Source organism: Thrips palmi, unplaced genomic scaffold (genome assembly GCF_012932325.1).
Source record: "Thrips palmi isolate BJ-2018 unplaced genomic scaffold, TpBJ-2018v1 HiC_scaffold_3, whole genome shotgun sequence".
Classification (NCBI taxonomy): Eukaryota; Metazoa; Arthropoda; class Insecta; order Thysanoptera; family Thripidae; genus Thrips; species Thrips palmi.
In genome coordinates this window covers 7,069,328-7,094,465 of record NW_023144630.1, presented here as the reverse complement: position 1 = coordinate 7,094,465, position 25,138 = coordinate 7,069,328, and the positions used below count along the sequence as shown (strand labels likewise).

General features: G+C 50.0%; 2 protein-coding genes and 1 pseudogene across 2 annotated transcripts; 2 read left to right on the top strand and 1 right to left on the bottom strand.

Annotated features, from left to right (window-relative positions):
- Nucleotides 1-1,671: 1,671 nt before the first annotated feature.
- On the top strand, nucleotides 1,672-8,232 carry LOC117648479 (annotated as a pseudogene).
- Nucleotides 8,233-9,208: 976 nt separating this feature from the next.
- LOC117647930 lies at nucleotides 9,209-14,840 on the top strand. Its single transcript, XM_034389915.1, has 3 exons — nucleotides 9,209-9,468; nucleotides 12,959-13,127; nucleotides 13,959-14,840. The coding sequence occupies exons 2-3, from the start codon at nucleotides 12,966-12,968 to the stop codon at nucleotides 14,409-14,411; spliced, it is 615 nt and encodes a 204-aa protein (XP_034245806.1). The 5' UTR covers nucleotides 9,209-9,468; nucleotides 12,959-12,965; the 3' UTR covers nucleotides 14,412-14,840.
- A 413-nt stretch (nucleotides 14,841-15,253) lies between these two features.
- Nucleotides 15,254-21,434, bottom strand: LOC117647928 (endoplasmic reticulum chaperone BiP-like). The gene is made up of 8 exons (XM_034389914.1): nucleotides 21,239-21,434; nucleotides 20,205-20,450; nucleotides 19,446-19,591; nucleotides 19,037-19,166; nucleotides 18,529-18,788; nucleotides 18,215-18,454; nucleotides 17,070-17,414; nucleotides 15,254-15,914 (listed from the first exon to the last, which is right to left on the bottom strand). The coding sequence occupies exons 1-8, from the start codon at nucleotides 21,252-21,254 to the stop codon at nucleotides 15,600-15,602; spliced, it is 1,698 nt and encodes a 565-aa protein (XP_034245805.1). The 5' UTR covers nucleotides 21,255-21,434; the 3' UTR covers nucleotides 15,254-15,599.
- Between the last annotated feature and the right edge of the window lie 3,704 nt (nucleotides 21,435-25,138).

Sequence of the window (25,138 nt, the reverse complement as noted above, 5' to 3'; positions counted from 1 at the left end):
CCTGTTACGCAGGCTTTTACCTCACGCTTCCTCTGGGGGTTTTCACTGATGGTCTCGGGGGCTAATCGTGCATATTATCAATAGGTGAGATCAGGCATGTCAGGTTGAGTTATTGATACGCGCCGGAGGAGTTTCGTACCAATCTGACGCGTGGATAACTATTTTTATAAAATTCAATGTCTGACTTCGGGTTGGGTTCTTCGTTTCGTTGACACATCATTGTTTGTCTCATGCGACGTGTTGTTTCCACTATGTCCCGCGGTTATTTTGACCCCAATTGTTCTTAATCCTTACGACGTCTATATGTTCGCAGTAGTGATCCTTTTTCTTTCACATGTTGAACCCCACTGGAAAAAAGACATTTTATTTTCTGAAAACCAAAAAAATCCAAAAGTGTATTTTCACTTTTTTCAAAAATTTGTTTGCGGGGGAATTTTAAAACCCGTTTAAAATTTTTTTTAAATTTCCTTTTTAATTTTCCCAAAGGGTTTTTTACCTTTTTTTACCGCCCCAAAATTTTCAAATTTAAGGGTTCCCTTTTAAATCGAACCAAAGGGGGTTTCGGTTTAAAAAAAAATTTCTAAACCCAAACAAAAAAGTAATTGGGGAAGGGTTTTAAAAAGGGGCAGCCGTACTAGGTCTCACTCATGTCCTAGAGTCCGAAGCTTTTGTCTGATCTCACAGCGGCTTCAATTCTCTTATTTTTCTGTCGCTGCAGTTGCAGTTCGAACTGAGATCTCGTGAAGTCAGTGACGCTAATTAATACCCATCGGAGCACACATAATGTATTTGTACAAATTTCTAGACATTACAGCTTATTGTGCACACGAACTTTTCGTACAAATTTGTACAACAATTTGAACAATTTTGTCCAAAAATGGCGAAAAAGTTTGCAGATTTTCGTGCGGAAAAGTGTGCAGATTTTTGTACGAAAATTTACGAAAATTTCGTGTGCACTATAAACAGTGATGTCTCATACAAAATTGTACTGAACATTCAGTATGGAGGCAGGGTAACAGGTGCAGGAACTTTTGAGATTTCTTTTTATCTCAACTCGGGACATGCGACCGCATCAGAAACCCGACCAAACGGCGGATTGCTCGAGTACGGTTAGTTATTCCCCGCGCTCCGATGCGTCATCAGACTCGGCAGGACCTTATCTCGTGTCGGCGTGGTGGAGTGCCGATGCAGCGGTCTGCAACATTCGGGGCGTTGCTTCTTGACCACCGGAAGCAGTGGGGGATCCTGAGGCCGGGGGGAGAGAGTTTTGCTTTCTTTATCTGGGTGAGAGTATGTATGGCTCTTTGCCTGTCTTCTAGGCGGCTGACCCGGTGCACTGCACAGTGGGCCAGAAGACAAGTGGAGGCGGTCAAAACTCAAAACACGATTCGAGCTCCAGCGTCGCTAAACAGGACTCAAACCGAACGTGTGACCCCATCAATGAACAAGCTCTCCGAACGAGGAACCTATTGGTGGGGTCACATGCTCGGTTCGAGTCCTATTTAGCGACTCTGGCGCTCAAAACTCGTCTAGAGATTTGGCCGCCCCCACCGGTTTTCTGGCCCACTGTGCCCGCCGCCAGTCTCGCTTTCCGCCCCCACCCTCCTCCACCCCACCCTCCCCCTCCCCCCCGTCTTCGCGGGGAATAACACACCGGCTCACGCAGCAGCCGGCGCGCCTTGCTTGCTACGCCAGTCGCCAGTCAGTCGCCCGCCAGCGGCCTGCCCGACTGTGTGCCTGTGAGTGCTGTCTGTCGGTGCATCCGTCGAGACTTGGAGCGTCGTAGTTTTCGTTCGCCGGTGAGTGTGGCGGTGCGAACCGGCGCGCAGTCGCCCGGCGACCAAAACTCCAGACGCGTTTTGAGCCCTAGAGTCGCTAAACAGGACTCGAGCCGACAGAGTGACCTCCACCAATGGATTCCCCGTTCGGAGGGCAATCCATTGGCCGGGGCCGGCTTTGTTTCGAGACGTCCAGGATATTGACCGCATCTGGCCCGCTGTGCAGTGTGAATCGTGTGGAATGATTCCCGTGCGATTTTTGCGTGTTCAGTAACTCTTGGAACAGTCCGTCTTGTGCATCCCAAAGCGCCAGCCCGCACCGCAACACACCCTACGCTACGTTCAGGTGGTGGCCTACCTTGCCTCCCGGAAGACGGCAGGGGCGAGGTAGTCCAGCGTCTCTGCGCCGATGTGTTGCGGCTGGGCCGGTGGCCTACCTCGCAGGCGCTACAAGACCCGTTTTGAACTCTTGAGTCGCAAACCAGGAATCGAACCGAGCGTGTGACCCTATGGATTTCTCGTTCGGAGAGCAATCCATAGATAGGTTCACATGTTCGGTTCGAGTCCCGGTTAGCGGCTCTAGAGCTCAAGACGCGTTTGGGATTTCGACCGGCTGGCCCACTGTGCCCCTCTCTCAGTTAGCATCCAGCCTGAACCGTGTCTGCATGTCGATCTCCAGGGTCTACCTTGGTTCTCTTTGTCCTCCACTCACCCTGCACTGTAAAAAATTCCGTACTTTTGTACGAAAATGGTACAGAAAAATATAGTACGGAGGTACGGAGAAAAGTCAGTGGCGGATCCAGAGTCGGCCCAAGGGGGGGTCAAAGTAGCACTTTTTGCCTACTTACAGGGGCAAATTGGTGCTTTTTGTCTACCTTTCAGGCGGCTATCTAGGGGGGGGGGGGGGCAATTGTCCTTTTGCCCCCCCCCCCTCCCCCCCTGGATCCGCGCTTGAGAAAAGTACGGAACGTTCCGTACTTGCTCCATATGAATTATTGACCAGACATGTTCTGTACTTTTTTTCTCACAGTGTGCGTTGTATTTGTCGCAGGTTTGCGATGGCTCCCAACGCCACCCTCGCCGTGGGCATCGACCTGGGCACCACCTACTCCGCCGTGGGCGTGTACCGCAAGCGGAAGGTGGAGATCTTCGAGAACGACGCGGGGCAGCGGACCACGCCGAGCTACGTGGCCTTCTGCGACGACGAGGAGGAGGAGTACATCGGCCAGGCCGCCAAGGACCTCGTAGCCACCAAGAACACCCTCTTCGGTGAGTGCCGTTTGCACTGCACAGTGGATCTGCCAGGAGACCGGTGCCAGCAGCCAAAACTTGAGACGCGTTTTGAGCTCCAGGGTAGATAAACAGGACTCGAACCGAACGTTTGACCCCAAACTTTACAAACTATTTTGGGCATTGCAAAGAAAAGTAGTTTGTATAACAAAGTATTTTGAGCGTACATAAGCTTACAAAGAAAATACTTTGTAATTTAGGAACTATTTCTTCGTATAACAAAGTATTTTAGTTTGTTATATGTATGCTCAAAATACTTCGTAAGGTTTTAAGAGTGCACCAATGGATTCCTCGTTCGGAGAGCAATCCATTGGTTGGGTCACACGTTCGGTTCGAGTCCCATTTGTAGACTCGGGGCCTCAAAACCACTTAAAACGCGTCTAGACCTCTGGCGGCCTCCACACTAGGCCTCTGGCCTACGGTATACTACACACTCTGAAAACCATTCAGCCTTACAAAGTATAGGTTAGCTTTTGGTTCAAAGTTAATTTGGCAGTACTAAGAAAATAGTTCATAATTTGCAAACTATATCTTTGTATTTAACATATCTAAAAAAGTGCTATGCAAGTCGAAATCGTAAAGCTACGCAACTTTGGGAAAGTATTGAAAGGGCACATCGAATTGGGTTTTGCTTTAGGACACTGTGGGGGGTTGACTTTACTATGAACACTACATATAATGATTACTTTTGTAAAAATTTCCTAGATTTTTTTAGGCAGTAAAGTTTCTTCCCATTCTGTTAATTCTTGAAATCTTTGTCACAGATTCCAAACGTCTGCTGGGCCGGCGTTTCGACGACACAGAAGTCCAGCAAGACTTGAACACTTGGTCATTCACGGTCATAAACGATGGAGGGATTCCGAAGTACGAAATCGTGAAGGAAGGATTGACCGAGTTGATCGCCCCAGAAGAGGTACGCAAATCTCCAAGAAATAAATGGTTTCATTTAACTAAGGTTTTGGGTTTTTTATTTTCCACCGTAAAAAACCCGGGGTTTCTCTCGCTCCTCACATTACGGTGATCATTTTCTGAACTGTTTGCGTTCATTGACAATGTACTAATTCCCTTCCGATTCAGATCTCTGCCAAAATTTTGAAAGCAATGAAGGAGATGGCAGAGGAGAGCTCGAGACCGAGGTGACCAAGGCCGTCGTGACAGTTCCTGCCTACTTCAACGACTCCCAGAGGCAGGCCACTAAGACTGCAGGTATTTTCGCCTCCACTTTGGGGCTGCGAAATTTTGTGGGTTGTTAAAATACAAAAATGGCAAAAACTGGCGCCCCCACTTATACGGGCCATTTCTTTGAGTGTAGTGGTTGTACTTGGCAATAAATCCGATAAAACAGTCGGAAAGGACTTGGTGGGAAGGGGGAAAACCCGACGCGTTTTATTCTCCAGAAGGGGGTTTCTGGTCAAGCGTACTCGGAAGAAAACCGGGGGGTGGACCCAAACCCAACGGATTCCTCGTTCGGAGAGCAATCCTTTGGTAGGGTCACACGTTCGGTATGAGCCCCATATAGCGACTTCAGAGCTCAAAACGCGTCTAGAATTTTGGCTACCTCAACCGGTCCCCTCGCCCACTGCGTTGTCAGAGTCAAAATTGACTCGTTTCGTGTTGCAGCCAAAATTGCGAAGCTGGAAGTGCTGGAAATCTTGAACGAGCCGACCGCGGCCGCCATGGCCTTCGGCTTCGGAAAGGGGAAGAACGGAACCGCCCTCATTTTTGACTTCGGCGGCGGAACATTTGACGTGAGCCTGTTGGACATCCAAGGCGACAATTTTAACATCAGAGCCCACGGTGGAGATACTCATCTGGGTGGACAGGACTTCGACGCGCTCTTGCTGAAATATGTCCTAAAGGTAAGGCTTCGCTTTCGTCCGAGGATCATGAGCTGGACCGGCGCGCAGGCGGCCGAAATTCTATACGCGTTTCGAGCTCCAGAGTCGCTAAACGGGACTCGAACCGAACGTGTGACCCCACCAATGGATTGCTCTCCGAACGAGGAATCCATTGGTGGGGTCACCGCTTCGTTTTGGCCGCCTCCACTGGTCTTCTGACCCACTGTGCGTCGAGGACGTGGGAATTTTTGCCTGCTCTTCCTTCTGATGACACTGGCCGAGGTTTCTGTAGCGTGTCATGGCTTTTCCAGGACATCCATCAGACGCTGCATGTGAATATCAACCGCGAGGAGGAACCCGATACCATCCACGATCTGCGGGCGGCGTGCGAGTTGGCGAAGCGGAAGCTCTCCAACGCCCCCCAGTCCACCATCAACGTGTTCCTGGCTCGCCACGGGAAGGGTTACAAGAAAGCCATCACCCGTGCCCTCTTTGAGGAATTGTGCACCCCGCTGTTCGTCAAGGCCATCAACATCCTGGCCCAATTGCTCAGCGACGTCAAGGTGAGCGCCTCAGATTCCGAACATGGCAGTGGCGGATCCAGAACGGGCTTTAGGGAAGGGCAAAATAGCGTTTTTCAGACCTATAGGGGTCAAAGAGTGGCTTTTGAGCTTCAGAGTTGCTAAACGGGACACGAACCGAACCTGTGACCCCCACCGATGGATTCCTCTCCGAACGAGGAATACATTAGTGGGGTCACACGCTTTGTTCGAGTCCCACAGAGCGACTCTGGAGCTCAAAACGCGTACGTTATTTTGACCGTCTCCACCGGTCCATGACCGGTTTTCTGGTCCACTGTGGTAAGGGGAAGATTGTCGAACTTTGTCCACCAACAGAGGTGTGAACCCTTATACGCCGGGGCAGGGCGATCACTTGTGGTCCAGCCGTTAATCGCAATCGCCGAGAGTATAGGCAGTACCGTTTCGCACGCGAGTCGGATGGGTTGCCTACCCTTCAGTCTGCAGGCGCTCGTCCTAACATCTCCTGCACTCATAGGTACTCTGTAGGTTTTAAAGCTTGATAGCTACGGTGATTTCAATATCTGCCTCCTTTTTGTTAAATTTTGTGAATATCCTTGCTCAAACTTGTGCAGTTTGAACTCTACTTTGAATTTCATGGAGGGTAGTGCTACAAAGCATACACAGCCTTCTATAGTGTTGGTAATGTAGGAATAACCATCTCCTGTGCGATCCCTTGTATTTAGAATTCCAGCACCACAGTACTGGGCTGCATTTGATAGTTGAGTGTTTATAACTTTAAGAGTTGGCAAGCCTCTGCTATGTGGAACTGGAACCATCCTCAAAATTGTCATTTCTGAAGATTGGTCTATTTTCTAATATTATTGCTGATGTGTTTACAGGTGAGCAAAAATGAGATTGACGATGTGGTCCTAGTTGGCGGCTCCACCAGGATCCCCAAGGTGCGCAGCCTCTTGCAAGACTTCTTCGATGGCAAGGACCTCAATAAGTCTGTCAATCCCGATGAGGCAGTGGCCCAAGGTGCTGCTATTCGTGCTGCAGCCCTCACTGGGCAAGCTGGAGCCAAAGAGGTTTGTTCAAATTTTTTGAAAGGACAACTGATACGCACTGTTAGCTTTACACGCAAACAGTTTCTTTCAAGTTTCCATTCTGAACAACCCAGGTGTTACACACTCGCTCATTGTTTTTATTTTTTGATTTCTTTGTGAGCAGGAAAGTTTAAATTTAATGTTAGTGAAATGTTTTCTATTTTAATTTTTGCTATACCAAGCTACCTTTAAATGATTTGTTAGGCTGAGTTATTTTTAACACCTTCCTTTTAGCAAGAGTTGATATCGCTCATTTCTTAGAGCCTATTTTTCACTGGACGGGATCTGGTTTATTGTGGAAATTTGGATTCAGCAGAAATTAAAAGAATCATGTGGGGCAAGTTGGTTCTAAACATTTAAAATTATAGTAAATCCATATCAACTTTCCCCCATTTTGTGCAGGTCGTCATTCAGGACGTGACCTCTCTGTCCCTGGGCATTGCTACATCCGATGGACTGATGTCAGTGCTGATCAGACGCAACACCCCCTGTACCCTTCAGCATCACAAGAGTCTTCACCACTGCCCATGATAATCAAGAAGAAGCAGAATATAAGGTAAATTTTAACTACAGACGCTTTGATAAATGAACATTCCAGTGTTTTTGTATCGTGTCGTAAGTATTCAAAAGCACTGAATGCACAGTTTTTTTTTTGTGTTTTTGCTGGGAAGAAATACTCTTTCTATTATCAAATAATTTCTTGGGACTGTTTGGAGATTTGTCGTCAGATTGGTGTCTAAATTCATAGCATATCGCCCATTATGATTTTTACTTGAGTTTTTCTTGCCTTATTTTCACATGGATGCTGCTGCTGGAGTACGTAAGCAAATGTCAATGTTTAAAAACATAATGATTTAATGAGTAAAATTTGTCTTCTATGTTTCTGTTAAAAGGTTTGCCAAGGAGAACGTGCAAGGTGGGAGGATAATCATGTTCTGGGTGAATTAACCCTGAGCATCCCCTCGAAGCCCAAAGGAGAAGTTGAAATGACAGCAACCTTTTCTCTGGATGCTGGCAGTGTGCTCACTGTCACTGCCAGGGACGTCAACCAATGAGGAGATCACTGCAACTCTTCATCCAGAAGCCAGGATAAGCGACAAGGAACTTCAAGACATGCTGCGGAAGGCGCAAGTAAACCAAACTGAGGATGAGAAGATTCGGGAAAATCGCTCGGCGCAATCGCTACAAGCTGTAGGAAGGAAATTTTTTAACACAAAGATTTTGGAGCCTAGAAGAGCACCTTTCAGTGATAATGGACATTGGTATTGGTTGATTGATTTTACTTTGATCTTCATATTATTATCTGTAGTATTTGTTTGAGTAATTCCACAGTTGGAATTGTTGCTTGATGTTTCTAGTTGACAATCATTTTATTCTCAGAAATTGTACAAACATCCAGAACAACCTTTGTCATCATTTTTACAATTCTTCATGAAAAGTCTGGAGCTTGCATTTTTTTTCCACAGTTGGAATTGTTGCTTGATGTTTCTAGTTGGCAATCATTTTATTCTCAGAAATTGTACAAACATCCAACCTTGTCATCATTTTTGTAATTCTTCATGAAAAGTCTGGAGCTTGCATATTTTTTTTACTGTTACTTGTTTTCTTTTTCAATGCTGCTTAGAGTTCCATGGGAACATTCTTGCTATCAGCATATTTCTGGTTTTTGTTTTGTAAATAAATACATTAACACAAAGGACTCTCTCTAAATGCTTAGAATTTTCTACACAAGAACTTGAATATTCAGCCAACAATCATAACGAAGTAGGACCTCTGTTCCCATTTTGTTCATACAAATGTAGGACTTGGATCGCAGTACTTAAATTCTGCTGCGGATTCATATTATTATTGTAAATAGTTGCACTTCATTGGTTGGCTTTTCAGTGTCCTTTCTTATTTTGTTATGGAACTGCTGGGTTATTTTTCCCTGTGTTCTTGTGTTGCCCCAGGTGTAATACAATGGTCAAAATATTTGTTAACGGGGTGGCTAATCAAAGACAGGTAGCTTCAGTTCATAAGTGTACAGTTGCCGCTCAGAACTTGGTGAAACTTTGTACATTAACAGAATTGACACATAAAGCTTTAGAAACGCTGTAGAGGAAATTTTCCTATGGACCAGATTCTATTTTCATGTTGCTCTGCGTAACACTTAGCTCTCCGAGAACCATACCCAAATCGGTAGCTTCATCTCAGCTCTTATTCCTATCTTTTCAAGAAAGCAGTCCCTCTCCACAGTCGGATATGGGTACTTGTCCTAAAACAAAGGAATAGATGTCTCCCAACTTCAGATTCAAATAATGTTTTCGTTTCCACTGGGAACATCTCTTATTTCTTGAATATTTGAATAAGAGCGCCATTAGTTTGGACTCCCTTCTGCGTCTTCGCAACGCTATTCGCAGTACGGCCCAAGGCAGATAAGGAGGAGACCATTTGCCAGTGATGCCATTTACGCTATTCAAAGGCCACTAAACCCATTTCGTCAACTCAAAGAACACGAGTGGTACCGCACTAGACTCTCTTTAGCAGTCCCAGTGCGGCTTCTCCTCTCGCCAAAAGCGTTCTTTCATCTTTTTGCGCTCGAATTTCCGTTCCCCGCGGCGGGGAATGCCGGAGGCTGGCACCACTGGTTGCTGCCTCGCGCGCATGCGCAGTCGCAGTAGGTCAGTGGCCCGAGGCCGAGCAGCGTCAGCGGCAGGGAGACCGAAGTCGGCCGAAGCACTGCGGTGAGCCGAAGGCGCCGAAGGAGAGCCGAGCGACGAGCGAGAGCGAGGCGAGGGCGAGAGCAGTTGCACGCAGGTCGTCCGTTCCGTCAGTTTGGACCGTTTACGCGTGGAAGCGAGTGCTGGATGAAGTTCGTGTGCGAGTACGAGTGAGACGACGGAATCCTTCCAGTGGACGCGGGCGGCTTCCCTGTACTCAGAAGAATCTGTGAGTGGTGAGTACCGCGGCGTGCACTCTCCCGTGCCCGTGTTGTTGTTATGTCATGTCGCGCAGTGGGCCAGAAGACCGGTGCAGGCGGCCGAAATCCCGAACGCGTTTTGAGCTCCAAAGTCGCTAACTGGCACTCGAACCGAACGTGTGACCCCACCAATGGATTGCTCTCCGAACGAGGAATCCATTGGTGGGATCACACGTTCGGTTCGAGTCCTATTCAGCGACTCGGGAGCTCAAAACGCGTCTAGAGTTTCGGCCGCCAGCGCCGGTCTCTGGCCCACTGTGGGTCGGGGCCGTAGGGCTGCCAGCTGTGGACGGGGCTCTTGATTTTTGTTGCGAGATTCTCCAAGCTCGCTGTGGATTAGGGTGACATTTGATGCTGCCCAGGCAAGGACTGGCGTTGTGGGTGCCCCGGCCCGGAGCTGGGCGGCCGACACGAGGCTCTTTGTTTACATCCGTCGGCTCCAGGCCGAATAGCGCACCGACTCCGCGTTGCGTCTTGGTGACCCTCACCCCTTTTCCATCTCATCTTCCGCTTCGCCCTCTTCACGCCCCTTTTCCTCGAGGGGCCGGCGGCGAGCGTTGTTGTTTTTGGAGTCAACAGCGTCGACCTTGGATTGTTGGACCGACGTGTTATGAGTGGAGCTGGCGCGGAGGGAATGACCAACCGGGTGCGAAGCTCTCGCAGCCTCGGAACTGTAGGATGGGGGGCCGGGGGGATTGGGGGGGGGGGGGGGGGGGGGTCACAGTGGGCCAGAAGACCGGTGGAGGCGGCCTAAACTCAAGACGCGTTTTGAGCTCCAGTCACTAATCAGGCCTCGAACCGAACGTCTTCGAGCCGAACGTCGCTCTGAGTTCCCGCGCCTGTGGAGACGTGAGTCACGACTCGTATGCTTAGTGATACGCGGCAAGCGCAGAAATTTTGAGAGGGGAAGGGTGAATCCACGCTGTTTGCCCTCGTGCAATCGGAAGGTTTCGAAATTTGCCCACCCCTCCGGCGCCTGTCTAGAGCGGAAGGGGGATGCCGCGCCGTCCCCCCCCCCCTTCTTTTCTTGCCCTCCCTCTAGGGCACGCCGCAGTACACGCTTAGCGCCGCTGTGTCTGACGACCAGTGGCGGATCCAGAGTCGGCCCAAGGGGGGGGGGGCAAAGTAGCACTTTTTGCCTACTTACAGGGGCAAATTGGTGCTTTTTGCCTACTGACAGGGGCAAATTGGTGCTTTTTGCCTACCTTTCAGGTGGCTATCTAGGGGTCTGGGGGGGGGGCAATTGTCCTTTAGCCCCCCCCCCCCCAATCCGCGCTTGCTGACGGCGGACGAGAAGCTCGACTTGCAATCCGAGTTGCCGCTGTTTTCTTATCGGCCTTGTTTGGCCGGCCCCGTGCGCGCCGCGCCTCGCCCCGCCTCGCCCCGCCTCGCCCCGCCCCGCCTCACCCCGCCTCACCCCGCCTCACCCCGCCTCACCCCGCCCCACCCCGCCCCACCCCGCCCCACCCCGCCCTGCCCTCGCTCATCAGGAGGGTGCACGACACTACGACACTCGGGTTCGAGTTGGGTTCCGACTCGGTCTTGGGTTGCAGGTCATGTGTTTTTCTGGTAGTTGAGGTCACCAGTCACCCAATCCCCACATCGCGCTGTGGAGCCCGCACACCAAGCGATTTTGGAACGCGTTTCGAGGCGCTTACAGTGGTGGCGCGGGTGTAAACCATAAACGCCCCGGTGACGTCATCTCGGCCTGTCTCTCTCGCACCGTCCCAGGGCGGCCTGCGAGTGCGAGGGAGAGAGAAAGAGATCCCGCCTTCGCTGAGGAAGCAGTGATTTGGTTTCGGGTCGGCCTCGTTGCCAGAGTGTCGCCGGCGGTTGGAATATGGCTTTTGTCGCGCCGCCCGTTCAATTTTTACTACCAGTGGACTGATTCCGAGAATCGTTTTCGTTGCTCTGTCTCTCTCGCACTCACGGGGCGTGCCGTGTAGGTGCGAGAGAGACGGAAGCGACTCTCGGAATCAGTTTGCAGGAAGGGAAGGACCCGCGTCGTTCTTTTCTCTGCTGCCTTTCCTCTTTCCTCCCCCCCCCCTCTCCTTTCCTCCATCTCCCCGTGGCGACGGCGACAGTGGGCCAGACGACCGTTGCACAGTGGGCCAGAAACCGGTGGAGGCGGCCAAAATTCTAGACGCGTTTTGAGCTCCCGAGTCACTAAACAGGACTCGAACCGAACGTGTGACCCCACCAATGGATTCCTCGTCCTAAGAGCAATCCATTGGTGGGGTCACACGGTCGGTTCGAGTCCCATTTAGCGACTCTGGAGCTCAAAACGCGTCTAAAATTTTGGCCGCCTCCGCCTGTTTCTGGCCCACTGTGCGTTGGAGGCGGCCAAAATTCTACAGCCGAAGGCGGGGCTAAGGGTGAACGTGTCGCGTTGTGGTTGGCGAAAGGGAGAGGATTGATTGAACCGATGGATGTATAGATGCCGGGCTGGCGCCGCGCGGAGTCGCGTGTCGCAGGTCGCGGTCCAGTCAGGGAGAAAAGAGATCAAACTGAAGAGGGTTCCGCCAGCCTGACAGGTCACGAAATGGGATTGCCGCTACAAGTGCAATTGGAGTCGCGGGGATGCGAAGATGCTAGATGGGCTGCCTAACGTCTAGGCGTTGAGGTTGAGGTTCTCACGACTAAGTGGTGGCACGGGCGATCCGTGCAGCCTCTTGTGCACAGTGGGCCAGAAGACCGGTGAGGCGGCCAAAACTCTAGACGCGTTTTGAGCTCCAGAGTCGCTAAACAGGACTCGAACCGAACGTGTGACCCTACCAATGGATTCCTCGTTCGGAGAGCAATCCATTGGTGGGGTCACACGTTCGGTTCGAGTCCCATTTAGCGATTCTGGAGCTCAAAACGCGTCTAGAGTATTGGCCGCCTCACCGGTCTTCTGGCCCACTGTGTTGTGGTGTCGCCCTGTGTTTTGCCGTCGACAGTCGCCTAGTTCTGGAGGGTCGTTTCTTTGCGCTGTCTCTCTCGCTCTCCGAGGGAAATGCCACACGAGTGCGACAGAGACAGACCGACGAAACGACCCATCGTAATCGTGCTTTCTTTAGGTTGTGCCGCCGGGGGGAAAGGGGGTGGGGGCATTTTTCCGGGAACGGCCGACGAGAGCCCGACCGCCACACTCGCGCCTGTTTGTTGGTGTAGGCGCGGTGTGGCAAACACAACGCGTGCAGATTCATATCACTGTCTGTCCTCCTCCAACCCGCTGGTAGGGGAGAGAGGGAATGTCTCGAGAGCCCGCCCGTTGAGTCCTTCGGACTGATTCCGAGAGTCGTGTCCGTCCGTCACTCTGTCGCTCTCGCACTTACACGTGGACACCCCATGAGTGCGAGAGAGACAGAGCGCGCGAGTGCGACAGAGACAGACCGATGAAACGACTCTTCTGAATCGCTCGGCTGCAGACGGATTCTGTCACTTTTGAGAAGTAACAGTTTTGCTCTCTGACTTTTTGTTTCAGTGTCGCCATGGGGTACTACTGTGACTCCGAGGACTCGCCCACCGTGGTGATCGTGGACCTGGAGACGACGGGGCTGGACATCGGCGCCCACGTGATGCAGGTTGCTGCCAAGTGCGGCCGCTCCATCTTCAACGCCTACATTTTGCCATGGAAACCCATCTCCCCGCAGGTAAGCTCACAGTGCAGTACTCCCACTCTGCAGACTGATTTCGAGAGTCGTTTTCGTCGCTCTGTCCCTCTCGCACCTGGGACGTCCCATGAGTGCGAGAGAGACAGAGCGACGAAAACGACTCTCGGAATCAGCCTGCTGAAAGGGGTGAGAAAAGTACAACCCTTCTTGAGATGATATCTTGCCTTTGAGCCGTCCCTTGACCGGTTATTTCAACTCGACATGAAAATCCGAGTGAAATTCCTGTGAAAAGGGTGTTGATGTCTGGTGCAGCAGTATAGTCTCCAAGGTGATTGTATTATTCTTTTTCTGTGCTTTTCTTCCCCAACCTTCCCCATACTTTGCTCCCAGCAAGGAGGCAAAGAGTGTTACTTGGTCCTTCCCCCTCACCCCCCCCCTTTTCCCGCCCCCTAGGTCGCCTCTGGATCCGCCTCTGTTTCAGGCTGTTCTTTTTTCATATTGTATTTTTTTCTTAATGCCCTCTCTCTACATTCCTGAAGTGGTGTCTCCAAGACCAAATTTCAAAGAGCGCACTGTCCGTTTCACAAATGTAGATTTTGTGTCCCTTCCGTCCACTCGTGAAACCTTTGTGTTTGTAAGCTTTCGAAGAATCTGACCTGTTCATAGTGCAAAGAACACAACCGTATTGCAAATCACTAGTTTGCAACTTGCTTTCAACTTGTCGTTCTCAAAGTAACGAAGCACCAGTTCCTAATACAATCAAGCCAAACTCTTCGCAAGCTTCCAAACCACTAGTTTGTCATGCGAAGACTTTCTTCGCAAAGTTCTGAGGGTGTTGTCAGTGATTTTTTTTTATGTTTGGCTCCACAGGCGGCCCAGATCACCGGCTTCTCCAGGGCGGGCATGAACCTGTTCGTGCACGGCGTGCGCAAGAACACGCTGACGGTGCACGACGCGGTGGACCAGTTCATCAGGTTCCTGCGCTCGATGGGCGGCAACGTGGTGCTGGTGGCGCACAACGCTTTCAACTTCGACGCCTTCCACCTGCTGCGCCTGGTGTGCTCGGCCGGGCTCTGGGACGAGCTGCACGAGGTGTGCATCGGCTTCTCGGACACGCTGCCGCTGTACCGCAAGATGTACCCCTACCTGGGCAACCACGGGCTGGCCCGCCTGCTGCAGGAGTTCGTCCCGGACGAGTACTTCCCCCTGCACAACGCGGTCGGGGATGTCCGGGCCCTGGACAGGCTCATCGAGGTCACCGGGCTCTGCGACACAGCCCTCATAAACTCAATGCGGCCGCTGGACGATTTGTACCAGTGTTGAGTTTCTTTAACTCATCTTTTTCTTTTTTGTTTCTTTTTTTTTTTTGTTGTAATTTCTTTTTTGGGAAATTTTAGAGTACTGAGTATGGTGGATTTGTGGCTATTTCTGCCAAGATTATTTTTTTTCTACTTGGGTGATACTCATTGACAGCTCCTCCTCGGAGCGCTGAAGTATCTGTTTTTGAGCTCCTGGTTAACTTGAAAGTCTCGGTAAATTCTAGCAAGTTCCAATTTCTGAACAAGAATGCTGTAATTTTAATTCTCTGTTGGATGTTTAACTTGCGTGATGTAAGGAGAATAGTATTAAGTTTTGGTCATGATCTAGTTACAATGTAACTGAATTTAATCTACTGTGTTGTATTTTTATTTTCAATCCATGACGTAAGATATCTAATGTATTTTCATTCCATTAAATGTGAATCGAAGTAACTTTCAATTGGTTTATTTTACATCCTGTGGCAACTTTACTGCACCACATCCAATGAGAAATGCTGTTTCGCAGTTTATAACACAGAGGAAACTGGATGAAAGAACCAAAGAAATTGATTTCAATTAAGAAAAACTTCGATGATAATTGTTGTTGACAGACAAGGAAGAAACAACCTACCCAATGTTATCTGAAAGATTCAATTTCAACACTGCAACTTGAAATTCCCTAAACCTGTCTTGTCATGTGGTGGGCAAGGCTGCTTTGAGTCAAAAAGTTTTAAGACTTATAACTTCAGTTGATATTGAAGATTGCAAATTCAGGGGGCTCACTCAACCATTTGTCCTGAACATGATAATGAAGGTGTCTCAATCTCTCAACACTATTGATTGACAAAACAGGAAGTTACAAAGCAGGGGGTTTTCGGTCATAAAATGACATGTTTAATAACAATGTGGGCATCACCTACTCTAAGTAAAACACTCACAATAATATTTACAAATACATCAAGTTATAAAAGATTTGACAACAAAAGGATGAAAATTCTTCAGTTACTGACAGAGACCATGGTTATACTATAAAGAAACAAATTGAAGTGAATCTCACAATACTGTCACTTGAAGAAGTATACAATTACCAACCATGTTGTCATGGCTATGAAAGAAACAAATTATTATGACAGTATTTCACACGAAGGCCTTTGAGTTCCAAAGGCTTCGCGTAAACCTTAAAATAAAATAGACAGGACAAAGGACAGCAACTTTACAAACACTGCCTTTTGTACTCATTCTCCAATTTTTGTTTCGCTTTCTGATCCATATCTCTTAATTTTTGAGCGTTTTTGAGCATAGTTTCAAGCTCTTTCTCACTAACTTTTGCATCCTTCGGATTAATTGTGACCTGGCCTCGGTTCCCAGTCTCTTTGTCAATTGCCCAAACAGTCAACAGACCATTTGCGTCTAGATTGAAAGTGCAATCAAGCTTATTCTCATTTCTTGGCTTTGGAGGTACGCTGACAGAGAATTCTTTCTTCAGATAATAATTGTCTTTGCTAAGAGGACGTTCTCCCTGGAACACCTGGAACACAGAAAGCAAATTCTTGAAATGACAGCACACAACTATGGCTTCATCATTGGCAAAGTGCGAGATAAATTAATTCTCCCTAGCTATTTTAAGCTAGCTGATAAGCCAGTAAAAAGCCCAAGAGACAAAGTACAAACTTAGAAACTATCAAAATTATCCCCCCCCAAAAAAAAAATTACGTTCCGCAACTATTTTGAAAACTCAGAGAAGCAGTGCTTGATGAATCCTAACGTCTTTTCAAAGAGACAGCTTCAGCCAGAAATCTTTATAAAAAAGAGGTGGTAAACTATGAAATTTTGATGTGGACCCCACACTTCATATCTACAGCATGTTGTAAAATCAAAATCATTTCCAAAAATAGCAAGGAGGAGCCACATTTAATTTGCTGTGTGAAGCCTCCAAATGTCCGAAACTTTGATGATATTGTAAAGACCTTAAGACTTGACTGTAGATTCGAATGTGGGAATTTTGTATCAAAGAGAAAGTTTTCAAGAAAAAGTGAAACAGCCCAAGTGACAGCCCAGCTTCACATTTGGAAGGTGCAGTGTAGACACCCAAACAAATGATAGTGGAAATTGACCAACAAACCCTGACTCCTTTAGACACCTTTTTACAATACTTAGAAGGAAGGAAATTATCTCACAACTTAGAAAAAAGTTTGAGCACTTCAAAAATCTACAGGATAGTGGAACAAATAGTGCTACTTTGAGTAATTTATTGCTCAGACGCATGACATTTATTACTTCCTGGATTGGAAGTATGCACTGTAGAAACAAACTTCCCGAGAAAAACTCTACAGGAGCTGGAGCACTGTGATCCCGGGATGGTAAAAGTTTCCAAGATAACGATGATGATAGCTACATTGTATCCCTGAAATCGCTCCACTAAGGAAGCCTTGGGCAGGGTCACTCAAACACAACAAGTTTCTCCATTCAGACAAAGATCTTCCATTATCCTCCAAGCACAGGGAGAACAAAATAAATTATAATACACTATAGTCAAAATAAAGTCAAACAAGAAAGAAAAGGGATGTCAATTGAACAAGAAAATAAACCAAATTCAGACTAAAAACCCTTATTTTAAGATCATATTGGCACTATTTTAACTATTCTGGTCTCTCCGCTGCCAGGTCCATGCGAGCCAACTTACTTTGAAGTTGACAGCCGTCTGGTAGTCGTGCGCGTTGCTGAACTGGCTGGTCCGCTCGCACGGCACGGGTGTATTTCGTGGAATGACGGGGGAGAACAGCCCCCCGACCGTGTCGATGCCAAGTGACAGTGGCGTGACGTCGCGCAGCTTCACCAGGTTGGAGAAGTACTTGTCCCCGCTCAGGGTGGCGGCGTGCACGGCCGCGCCGAACGCCACGGCCTCGTCCGGGTTGATGGAGCGCCGTGGCTCCTTGTCCACGAACAGCTCCCTCAGCAAGGAGGTCACCTTGGGGATGCGGGTGGAGCCCCCCACCAGCACCACCTCGTCGATGTCGCCGGGCTGCAGCTGCACACAAGTTGGGAGAGACAGGCATGAGCACGGCAGTCCAGTGGAAACTACAGGTGACACAGCAGGAACTGCAAGTAGTAACTATAGGCTTCAAACTACACGCAAAACAGCAGAGGGCTGCATAAGTAGTTATGGCCTTCAGACAATGGGCAACATAGCAGGGGGGTGCAAGTAACTATGGGCTTCCCTATCTCGTTTGAAATTGAATGCTAATGTTAAAGTCAAATCATGGTCAAATGCTCCCTTATGCTTCGGATGTTGAATTTCAACCAATTTCCAAACGCAAGCAATGCTAAGATGAGTAGATTAAAGAAGAAAATGTAACCAAATTTTGTTTGTTTGTTTACTTTTTGTCACAGAAGCTATCCAGCACAAAGGCATTCGTATTTAGAGAATTGTGAGGCAACTAAACCTGCTAATAATTTTGAGCCAACAATATGAATCACAAGACCATTAAAAATCAGTCTGCAAAGATTCATTTAGAGCCAGTGTTGAAATGTAAGATCAGATTAAAAGTAAGGCCCAAGACGAGCTGAATGGTCAAGAGATACAAGCATTATGAATAAAAACATGGTTCAATTGGACTCCTCATCCCGACAATGAATCTGTAAGTCTAAAATTGTCTGGTATCAGGTAAGCTACAGACTCATAAAGAAGTCAAGCTAAAATCTATGAAGGTAAGACATGTATGTGTTGTCTTGGGATGTTCCAAACAATTCAATTGCCCCAGCACTGATAATCTAACAACAAACAATTTTAAACCTAAGCACTTAAAATTAGAAGAATTAGAAACTGACCTTGCTTTCTGTGATCACTTTAGATGATGTTATAAGAGTCTTCTTTAGCAAGTCTATTATCAGACTCTCAAAACGGGCTCGTGTTATTGAGCTCTTGAATGCTAAGTTGTGCCGACTGAAGAAATGGGATATGGGCACCTCTGCTAACGTGGACAACTTTCTCTTTACCAGCTCACACACCTTCCTCAGTTCCTGTACTGAAGTAGGGTCTAAGTTGACGCCGTGCTTTGTGCGCACTTCCTATGAGAGAGAATAAATCCATGAATATTTTAAAAAGAAAATTCACTGATGAGTCAAGACTGAACCACACTCACCTCTATAAAATGGTGGAGCAACCTCTCATCAAAGTCCTGGCCCCCTAAGTTGGTGTCGCCATCAGATGCCAACACTGTATACTCCGACCCAGCAGCCGTCAAAACACTCACATCAAAAGTGCCACCTCCTAAATCGTAGATAAAAACTGTTTTCTTGTCACTTTCACTTTGGCCACTTTTCTTTTTATCCAGAGCGTAGGCTATAGCAGCTGCAGTGGGCTCATTTATCATGGCAATGATTTCAAGCCCTGCAACTGTACCTGAAAAACAAACAAAAATTTATCAAACTGTCTCATTCATATATTCATTGTGTTCGATGTCCAAGCTATAAAAACGAAATAAAACATTCCCTAACACAAGCCTTGAGCCTGTAGCTCTAAAACTTTATTTTACTTAATATAAGAAAACAAGCTAGCAATGCAAGGCTACAAATCTACAGTAAAGTTAGCTTGGAGAAAGTTTATCCTGGGTGAACATGGACCTCATTTAGAAATGGAAATTAACTTACCTGCAAGCTTTGTCGCCTGTCTTTGGCGTTCGTTGAAATATGCTGGGACTGTCACTACAGCCCTGGTGACACGTTCCTGCAGGACTCCTTCAGCTATTTCTTTTAACCCACGCAAAACCATGGCAGATATCTGGAAAAAATTAGGGAAATTGTTGAAAAGATTGCCCCAAGTTGAAGGAGCTAACACTAAAAGGGATGGGGTACTGAATGTACATTAATTTAAATTAAGAATATGCCATCCTTTGAATGTGCTGAGAAAGCATGCTCACTCTTCACTTTATGTATTTTACACAGCGAGGAACTTTTCTTAGGAACAATATGCATGACTTCAGACACCTTCATTTCAGATTTGACACATCAGTAAGCTGCTTGGTGAGTTGCAAACTACGTAATTTCCATCTGTACCAACCTCTACAGGGCAGAAGTCCTTCTTTGAGCCGTTGACAAATGTTCTGATTTTGGCCTCTCCATTCTTTTCAACCAAGGTAAATGGCCAATGCCTCTTTCTAAAATCACAAACGTCAATCCATGGGCGTCCAATCAGCCGTTTGGCATCTGCAGCACAAATAACATCAAATCAATTACAGGAACACAAGAGGTGAAACGCCGAGCGAGAAAACTGTTTCAAAACAACTTCCATAAAAAAGCTGCAAAACTTCAGCTGGAGGCGGGAAACTTGTATCATACTAATGTCAAAAATTATTTAACTCTTTAGGGCCTTGACAGTAACGCAAGTGTCCAGTCTAAGTGAAGTGTCCATGACTTGACAGGGAGTTTAATGCAGTTGAAATGGCTGGAAATGGAGAAGGGGGAGGGAAGGGGGCATAGGGAGGGACAGGGCGCAGTGGGCCAGAGGAACAGAGGAGGCGGCCAAAATTCCAGACGCGTTTTGAGCTTCAGAGTCGCTAAACGGGACTCGAACCGGACGTGTGAATGGGACCCAAACCAAACGTGTGACTCCGCCAATGGATTGCTCTGCGAACGAGAAATCCATTGGTGGGGTCACGCGTCCGGTTCGAGTCCCATTTGGCGACTCTGAAGCTCAAAACGCGTCTAGAGTTTTGGCCGCCTCCATCAGTCTTCTGACCCGCTGTGCAGGAGGTGGGTAAGGAAAGGGAGGCATGATAAAGGGGGCGGGGGAGGGAATGCCACAGATCAGTTGACGTACCGTACACTTGGTTGACGGCTGGCAGGTCTTTGGCCGCGTCCCCGACAAACATCTGCCCGCCCATGAAGCCGACCACGCTGGGTGTGATGCGGCTGCCACTGTCGTTGCAGAAGATTTCGACGCGCCCTTTCCTGCAGACGCCGACCACGGAGTAGGTGGTCCCCAAGTCGATGCCGACGACCAGGCCCGAACCAGAGCCGCCAGAACCGGACGAAGACCCCGCACCGGACTCCATCGAGTCGAAACCTGCGACACGACAAACAAACACGTTGGAAATACTGTACAGTGACAGACAGATGACGATATCCCAGTTCGCCCCACAGTGGACCAGCAGACCGGCGTGCGCGGCCAAAACTCTGGACGCGTTTTGAGCTCCAGAATCGCTAAACAGGACTCGAACCGAGCGTGTAACCCCACCAATGGATTCGTCGTGCGGGGAGCAATTCATCGGTGGGGTCACACGTTCGGTTCGAGTGTCATTTAGCGACTCTGGAGCTCAAAACGCGTCCGAGATTTTGACCGCCTCCGCCCTACTCCGCCCGCCCCCTTACCCCCACCCCCTCCTGCCCAACCTCCTCACCCTCACCCTTGACGGCCGAGGCTAAAGCCCGACGTACGAGCAAAGAGAATTCTATTCTATTTTCTATGGCACGACCCTCAACAACTTGTCGATCAGAGACAATCAGAGACTCGGTTGAGTCCTAGAAAACCGAGCCGCGGCAACTGGTTGCGAAAATCTTTGGTTAAAAACAGGCGGTTGACGTCCGCGGCCTCGGCCGCGACAGGTTCCCGCGCCCCCGGAAAACAAACAGTTCTTACAAGTTTCGACAGCACACCATTTTCATTTCCCAGAAAAAAACAATACAAAACCCTGTTACAGTTCAACACGGTGCTAGTTGACACCCAAGTCTAAGGAAATCTGCCAGGAAAACCGGCGCGGCGGCTCCGTTCGTTTTCGTCACTTCGCCACCGACAAGCCAAAGCGGCGACAAAACAATACCCTTCCTATTTAAACACAAAATCGTAGGACTCACTTCTCTTCATTGCCATGGAGTCAAACTTCTGCTGCCGACGACCAAGATCAAGATCAACACAGGACTGCGCAGAATCACAACAAAAACACCGGCGAAATGTGGAGCGCTCCGACCACACGACACAACACCCTTCCTCGCGAAAGCCTCACTGCACACTGCCGCCGCCGCCGCTGCTGCTGCTGCTACTACCACCACACTTGCCGCACAGCCACAGCCGCCGCCGCCACTGCCGCCAGCCCACCGCCACCGCCCAGTCGGCCAGCCAGCCAGCCCCGCCACTGTTGCTGGGCGGGGCAGGGGGCGGGGGTTGGCGGGGCACGGGCGCGGCACAGTGGGCCAGAAGACCGGTGGAGGCGGCCAAAACTCTAGACGCGTTTTGAGCTCCAGGGTCGCTAAACAGGGCTCGAACCGAGCGTGAGACCCCATCAATGGATTCCTCGTTCGAAGAGCAATCCATTGGTGGGGTCACACGTTCGGTTCGAGTCCCATTTAGCGACTCTGGAGCTCAAAACGCGCCTAGAGTTTTGGCCGCCTCCACCGGTCTTCTGGCCCACTGTGCGCGGGCGGCAACGGCGTGTGTTGCCGCGAAAATCCACGAAAATCTGTCTGGGGGCCGGGAGGGTCAGGTGGCAGCAAAGCTTTATCGAAATTTTTATCATGCCCTGATCGAAAGCAACCACATACTTTTCGTCGATCTGTCATTCTCGCACCTGCACACCCGCGCGCGAGTGCGACAGAGACCAATAGTTCTCGGAATCGGTCGGCAGTCCAGTGCTGAGCGCTGCACAGTGGGCCAGAAGACCGGCGCAGGCGGCCAAAATTCTGGACGCGTTTTGAGCTCCAGAGCCGCTGAACAGGACTCGAACCTGTCGTGTGACCCCACCAATGGACTGATCTCCGAACGAGGAATCCGTTGGTGGGGTCACACGTTCGGTTCGAGTCCCATTTAGCGACTCTGGAGCTCAAAACGCGTGCTGAGTTTTGTCCGCCTCCACTGGTCTTGTGGCCCACTGTGCGCCGGAACTGCCTGCAGGTACAGTACATACGCAAGGGGCTCACAACCCCCTCGGGGGGGACTCGATACCGTAATTACACTGTAATGTACATATTACTAGCTCGTGACCATCTTTGTCATTCCCTCCACAGAATGTAAGTTACCGCCCGAAGTTGGCATTCCCTCCACAGAACCAAAGTTGGCATTCCCTCCACAGAACGTAGCTCCAAAAGTTGGCATTCCCTCCACGATCTATGTATGCAGCAGAATCTTTCGACAGTGTAGGGCCGACTGGATACCGTAATTACACTGTAATGTACATATCACACGCTCGTGGCCATCGTTGTCATTCCCTCCACAGAATGTACCGCCCGAAGTTGCATTCCCTCGACAGAACCAAAGTTGGCATTCCCTCCACAGAACGTAGCTTCAAAAGTTGGCATTCCCTCCAAGACCTCCACGCAGCAGAATCTTTCGACAGTGTAGGGCCGCCCCGGCACACCTCCCCGGAAGGCACCACAGATGAAAGGAGTAGAATGCGCAACCAGCGGCGAGAGTCAAACCTCTATGACTTGAACTTTCCGAGTGTCATCTAGCAGTGTCCTCGCCCCTCCTCCCTCACCCCGACAGGGCACTGGAAACATGCGACCCATTTTCGAGTAACGGTGCTCGGCAGCGGGTCCTCCTTCGTTTTAGGATTTCCTTTCCTCGGTTTTGAAGAGAAGAACGGGAAAATTGCATTGGCCTTGCCCAAGGACGACGGCCGATCCGATGCATGTCCATGTGTTTCCATTCGACGCACGCCTTTATTGTTCCGCGAAGACTGATTCCGAGAGGCGTTTTCGTCGCTCTGTCTCTCTCGCACCCACACGAGACGCCCCTTGAGTGCGAGAGAGACAGGGCGATGGAAACGACTCTCGGAATCAGTCTGCTGGAGGACCCGCGTCAGCGGCGGGCGAGGGGGAGGGAGAGGGCGAGGGCGGCACGGCCGGGGGCGCGCTGCGAGTGCGAGAGAGATAGACCATGGATAGACCGACGCACAGTGGGCCAGAACACCAGTGGGGGCGGCCAAAACTCTATACGCGCTTTGACCTCCAGAGTAGCTAAATAGGACTCGAACCGAACGCGTGACCCCACCAATGGACTGTTCGAGTCCCATCTAGCGACTCTGGAGCTCAAAACGCGTCTAGAGTTTTGGCCGCCTCCCCCGGTCTTCTGGCCCACTGTGCGACGATCGCACTGCTCGCAGCAGGCTGCAGGTCTGTGCACGTCCTGAGCAAGCCAGCCCATCTCTTCCTCGTTCTTCGCCCTCTTTCTTCGGAGCGAAGGGTCGTTTCGCCCCTCTTCTCTGTCGCACTCATGCGCCTTTCCATAGGGTGTGAGAGAGACAGAGCGACCGCTCGTCTGAATCGCTCGGGAAGGAAGGAGGGAGAGAGAGCGGCGGCAGTGTCTTTGGCCCTGCAGCAGACTGATTCCCAGAGTCGTTCTCGTCGCTGTCTCCCTCACACCTATAGCCGCCCCATGAGTGCGAGAGAGACAGAGCGACGAAAACGGCTCCCGAAATCAGTCTGCAGGTGTCCTGCACTTGGCCACTTGCGGGAGGCGCCGGCCGCCTGCACGTGGCCGACCGGCCCGGCCCGGCGTGCACCGTAAAACTTACAGTGCCGTTCCCGCTCCTTATAGTTCTTGTGGCGGCGAGCGGCCGGCGACTTGGAGCAAAGGGCATGAGGGCGACAGAGCGACGAAAGCGATGTCCAGAACACAAAACAATAGTCGCTCTGTCTCTCTCGCACCCGCACAGGACGCCCCATGAGAGCGAGAGAGACAGAGCGACGGGTTCAGTGCCTTGACCGCCCACGCCGACACTGAACCCCAAAACAACCCCGGGCACGCGATGTCGTTTTCGTCGCTCTGTCTCTCTCTCGCACCTTTAGCCGCCCCATGAGTGCGAAAGAGACAGAGCGTCGAAAACGACTCTCGGAATCAGTCTGTTCGCCCATTCCTCAATCAGCAGGCCAGAGAATTTCCCCCTAAACAGCAATTTTCGCCCACCCTGTGAGCCTGCTACTGAAAATGGGTGAGCCACATTTTCGAGTAACGGTTTCACAAATAACGATAACGACCTACTTGGTTTCGGGAGAGGAACTAAAAATTGGATTATCCGTCGCCGTGGCCTTGCCCAAGGACGACCTCCGGGCTGCACGCCGTGCCTTTATTGTTTCCAGCTCCAGGCGAGGGGGAGGGGGAGGGGAGGGGGAAGGGCGACCCTGCAGGCGGAACATGTGCGCCCGGCCGCATCCCGATTCCGAGAGTCGTTATCGCTGTCTCTCTCGCACCTACACAGGACGCCCCATGAGTGCGAGAGAGACAGAGCGACGAAAACGACTCTCGGAATCCGCCCGCGGGTCACCGGCCCCGCGGTGGCCCATCGAAGGGCGCGCTATGAATGACACACTGTAAAATTGTGCTCTCTGTCTCTCTCCCTCTCACAAACACCACCGGCGGCACGGCTCCAGAAAGGCCCGCGCCCTACTTCCACTCTTCGCTCTGTCCCTCTCGCACTCACGGGGCGTCCCCTACAGGTGAGAGAGACAGAGGCGATGAAACGACTCCTCGGAATCAGGAAGCAGGGCCCCGCTGCACGTGCAGCAGCAGACCAGAATCCGGTAGCAAGCAGCAGCCAGCCGTTTTGTGAGGAAGCTTTATTTTCACACTGTAGTGTATTTTCTTGAACTTGAACAGGAACGCCGGCCTTGAAACTGTGGTCGTCAAACCGAACCCCAAAGCCAAAACAAGCGCGGGCGACGCGGTGGCCATTCAGCCAAAATATAAGTCGGGCCGCCACGGCAGGCTGCTTCCGCACCGTTCTTTCGTCGCTCTGTCTCCCTCGCACCCCAGCGGAAACG

What these genes read in the sequence shown, in the direction of transcription:
- LOC117647930 (XM_034389915.1), top strand. Translation starts at nt 12,966, where the DNA reads ATGGGGTACTACTGTGACTCCGAGGACTCGCCCACCGTGGTGATCGTG. An exon ending in GGAAACCCATCTCCCCGCAG is followed by an intron (nt 13,128 to 13,958) that starts GTAAGCTCACAG and finishes TTGGCTCCACAG; the next exon opens with GCGGCCCAGATCACCGGCTT.
- LOC117647928 (XM_034389914.1), bottom strand. An exon ending in AGCCGTCAACCAAGTGTACG is followed by an intron (nt 19,592 to 20,204) that starts GTACGTCAACTG and finishes TTTGTGCTGCAG; the next exon opens with ATGCCAAACGGCTGATTGGA. An exon ending in AAGTGATCACAGAAAGCAAG is followed by an intron (nt 17,415 to 18,214) that starts GTCAGTTTCTAA and finishes ACTTGTGTGCAG; the next exon opens with CTGCAGCCCGGCGACATCGA.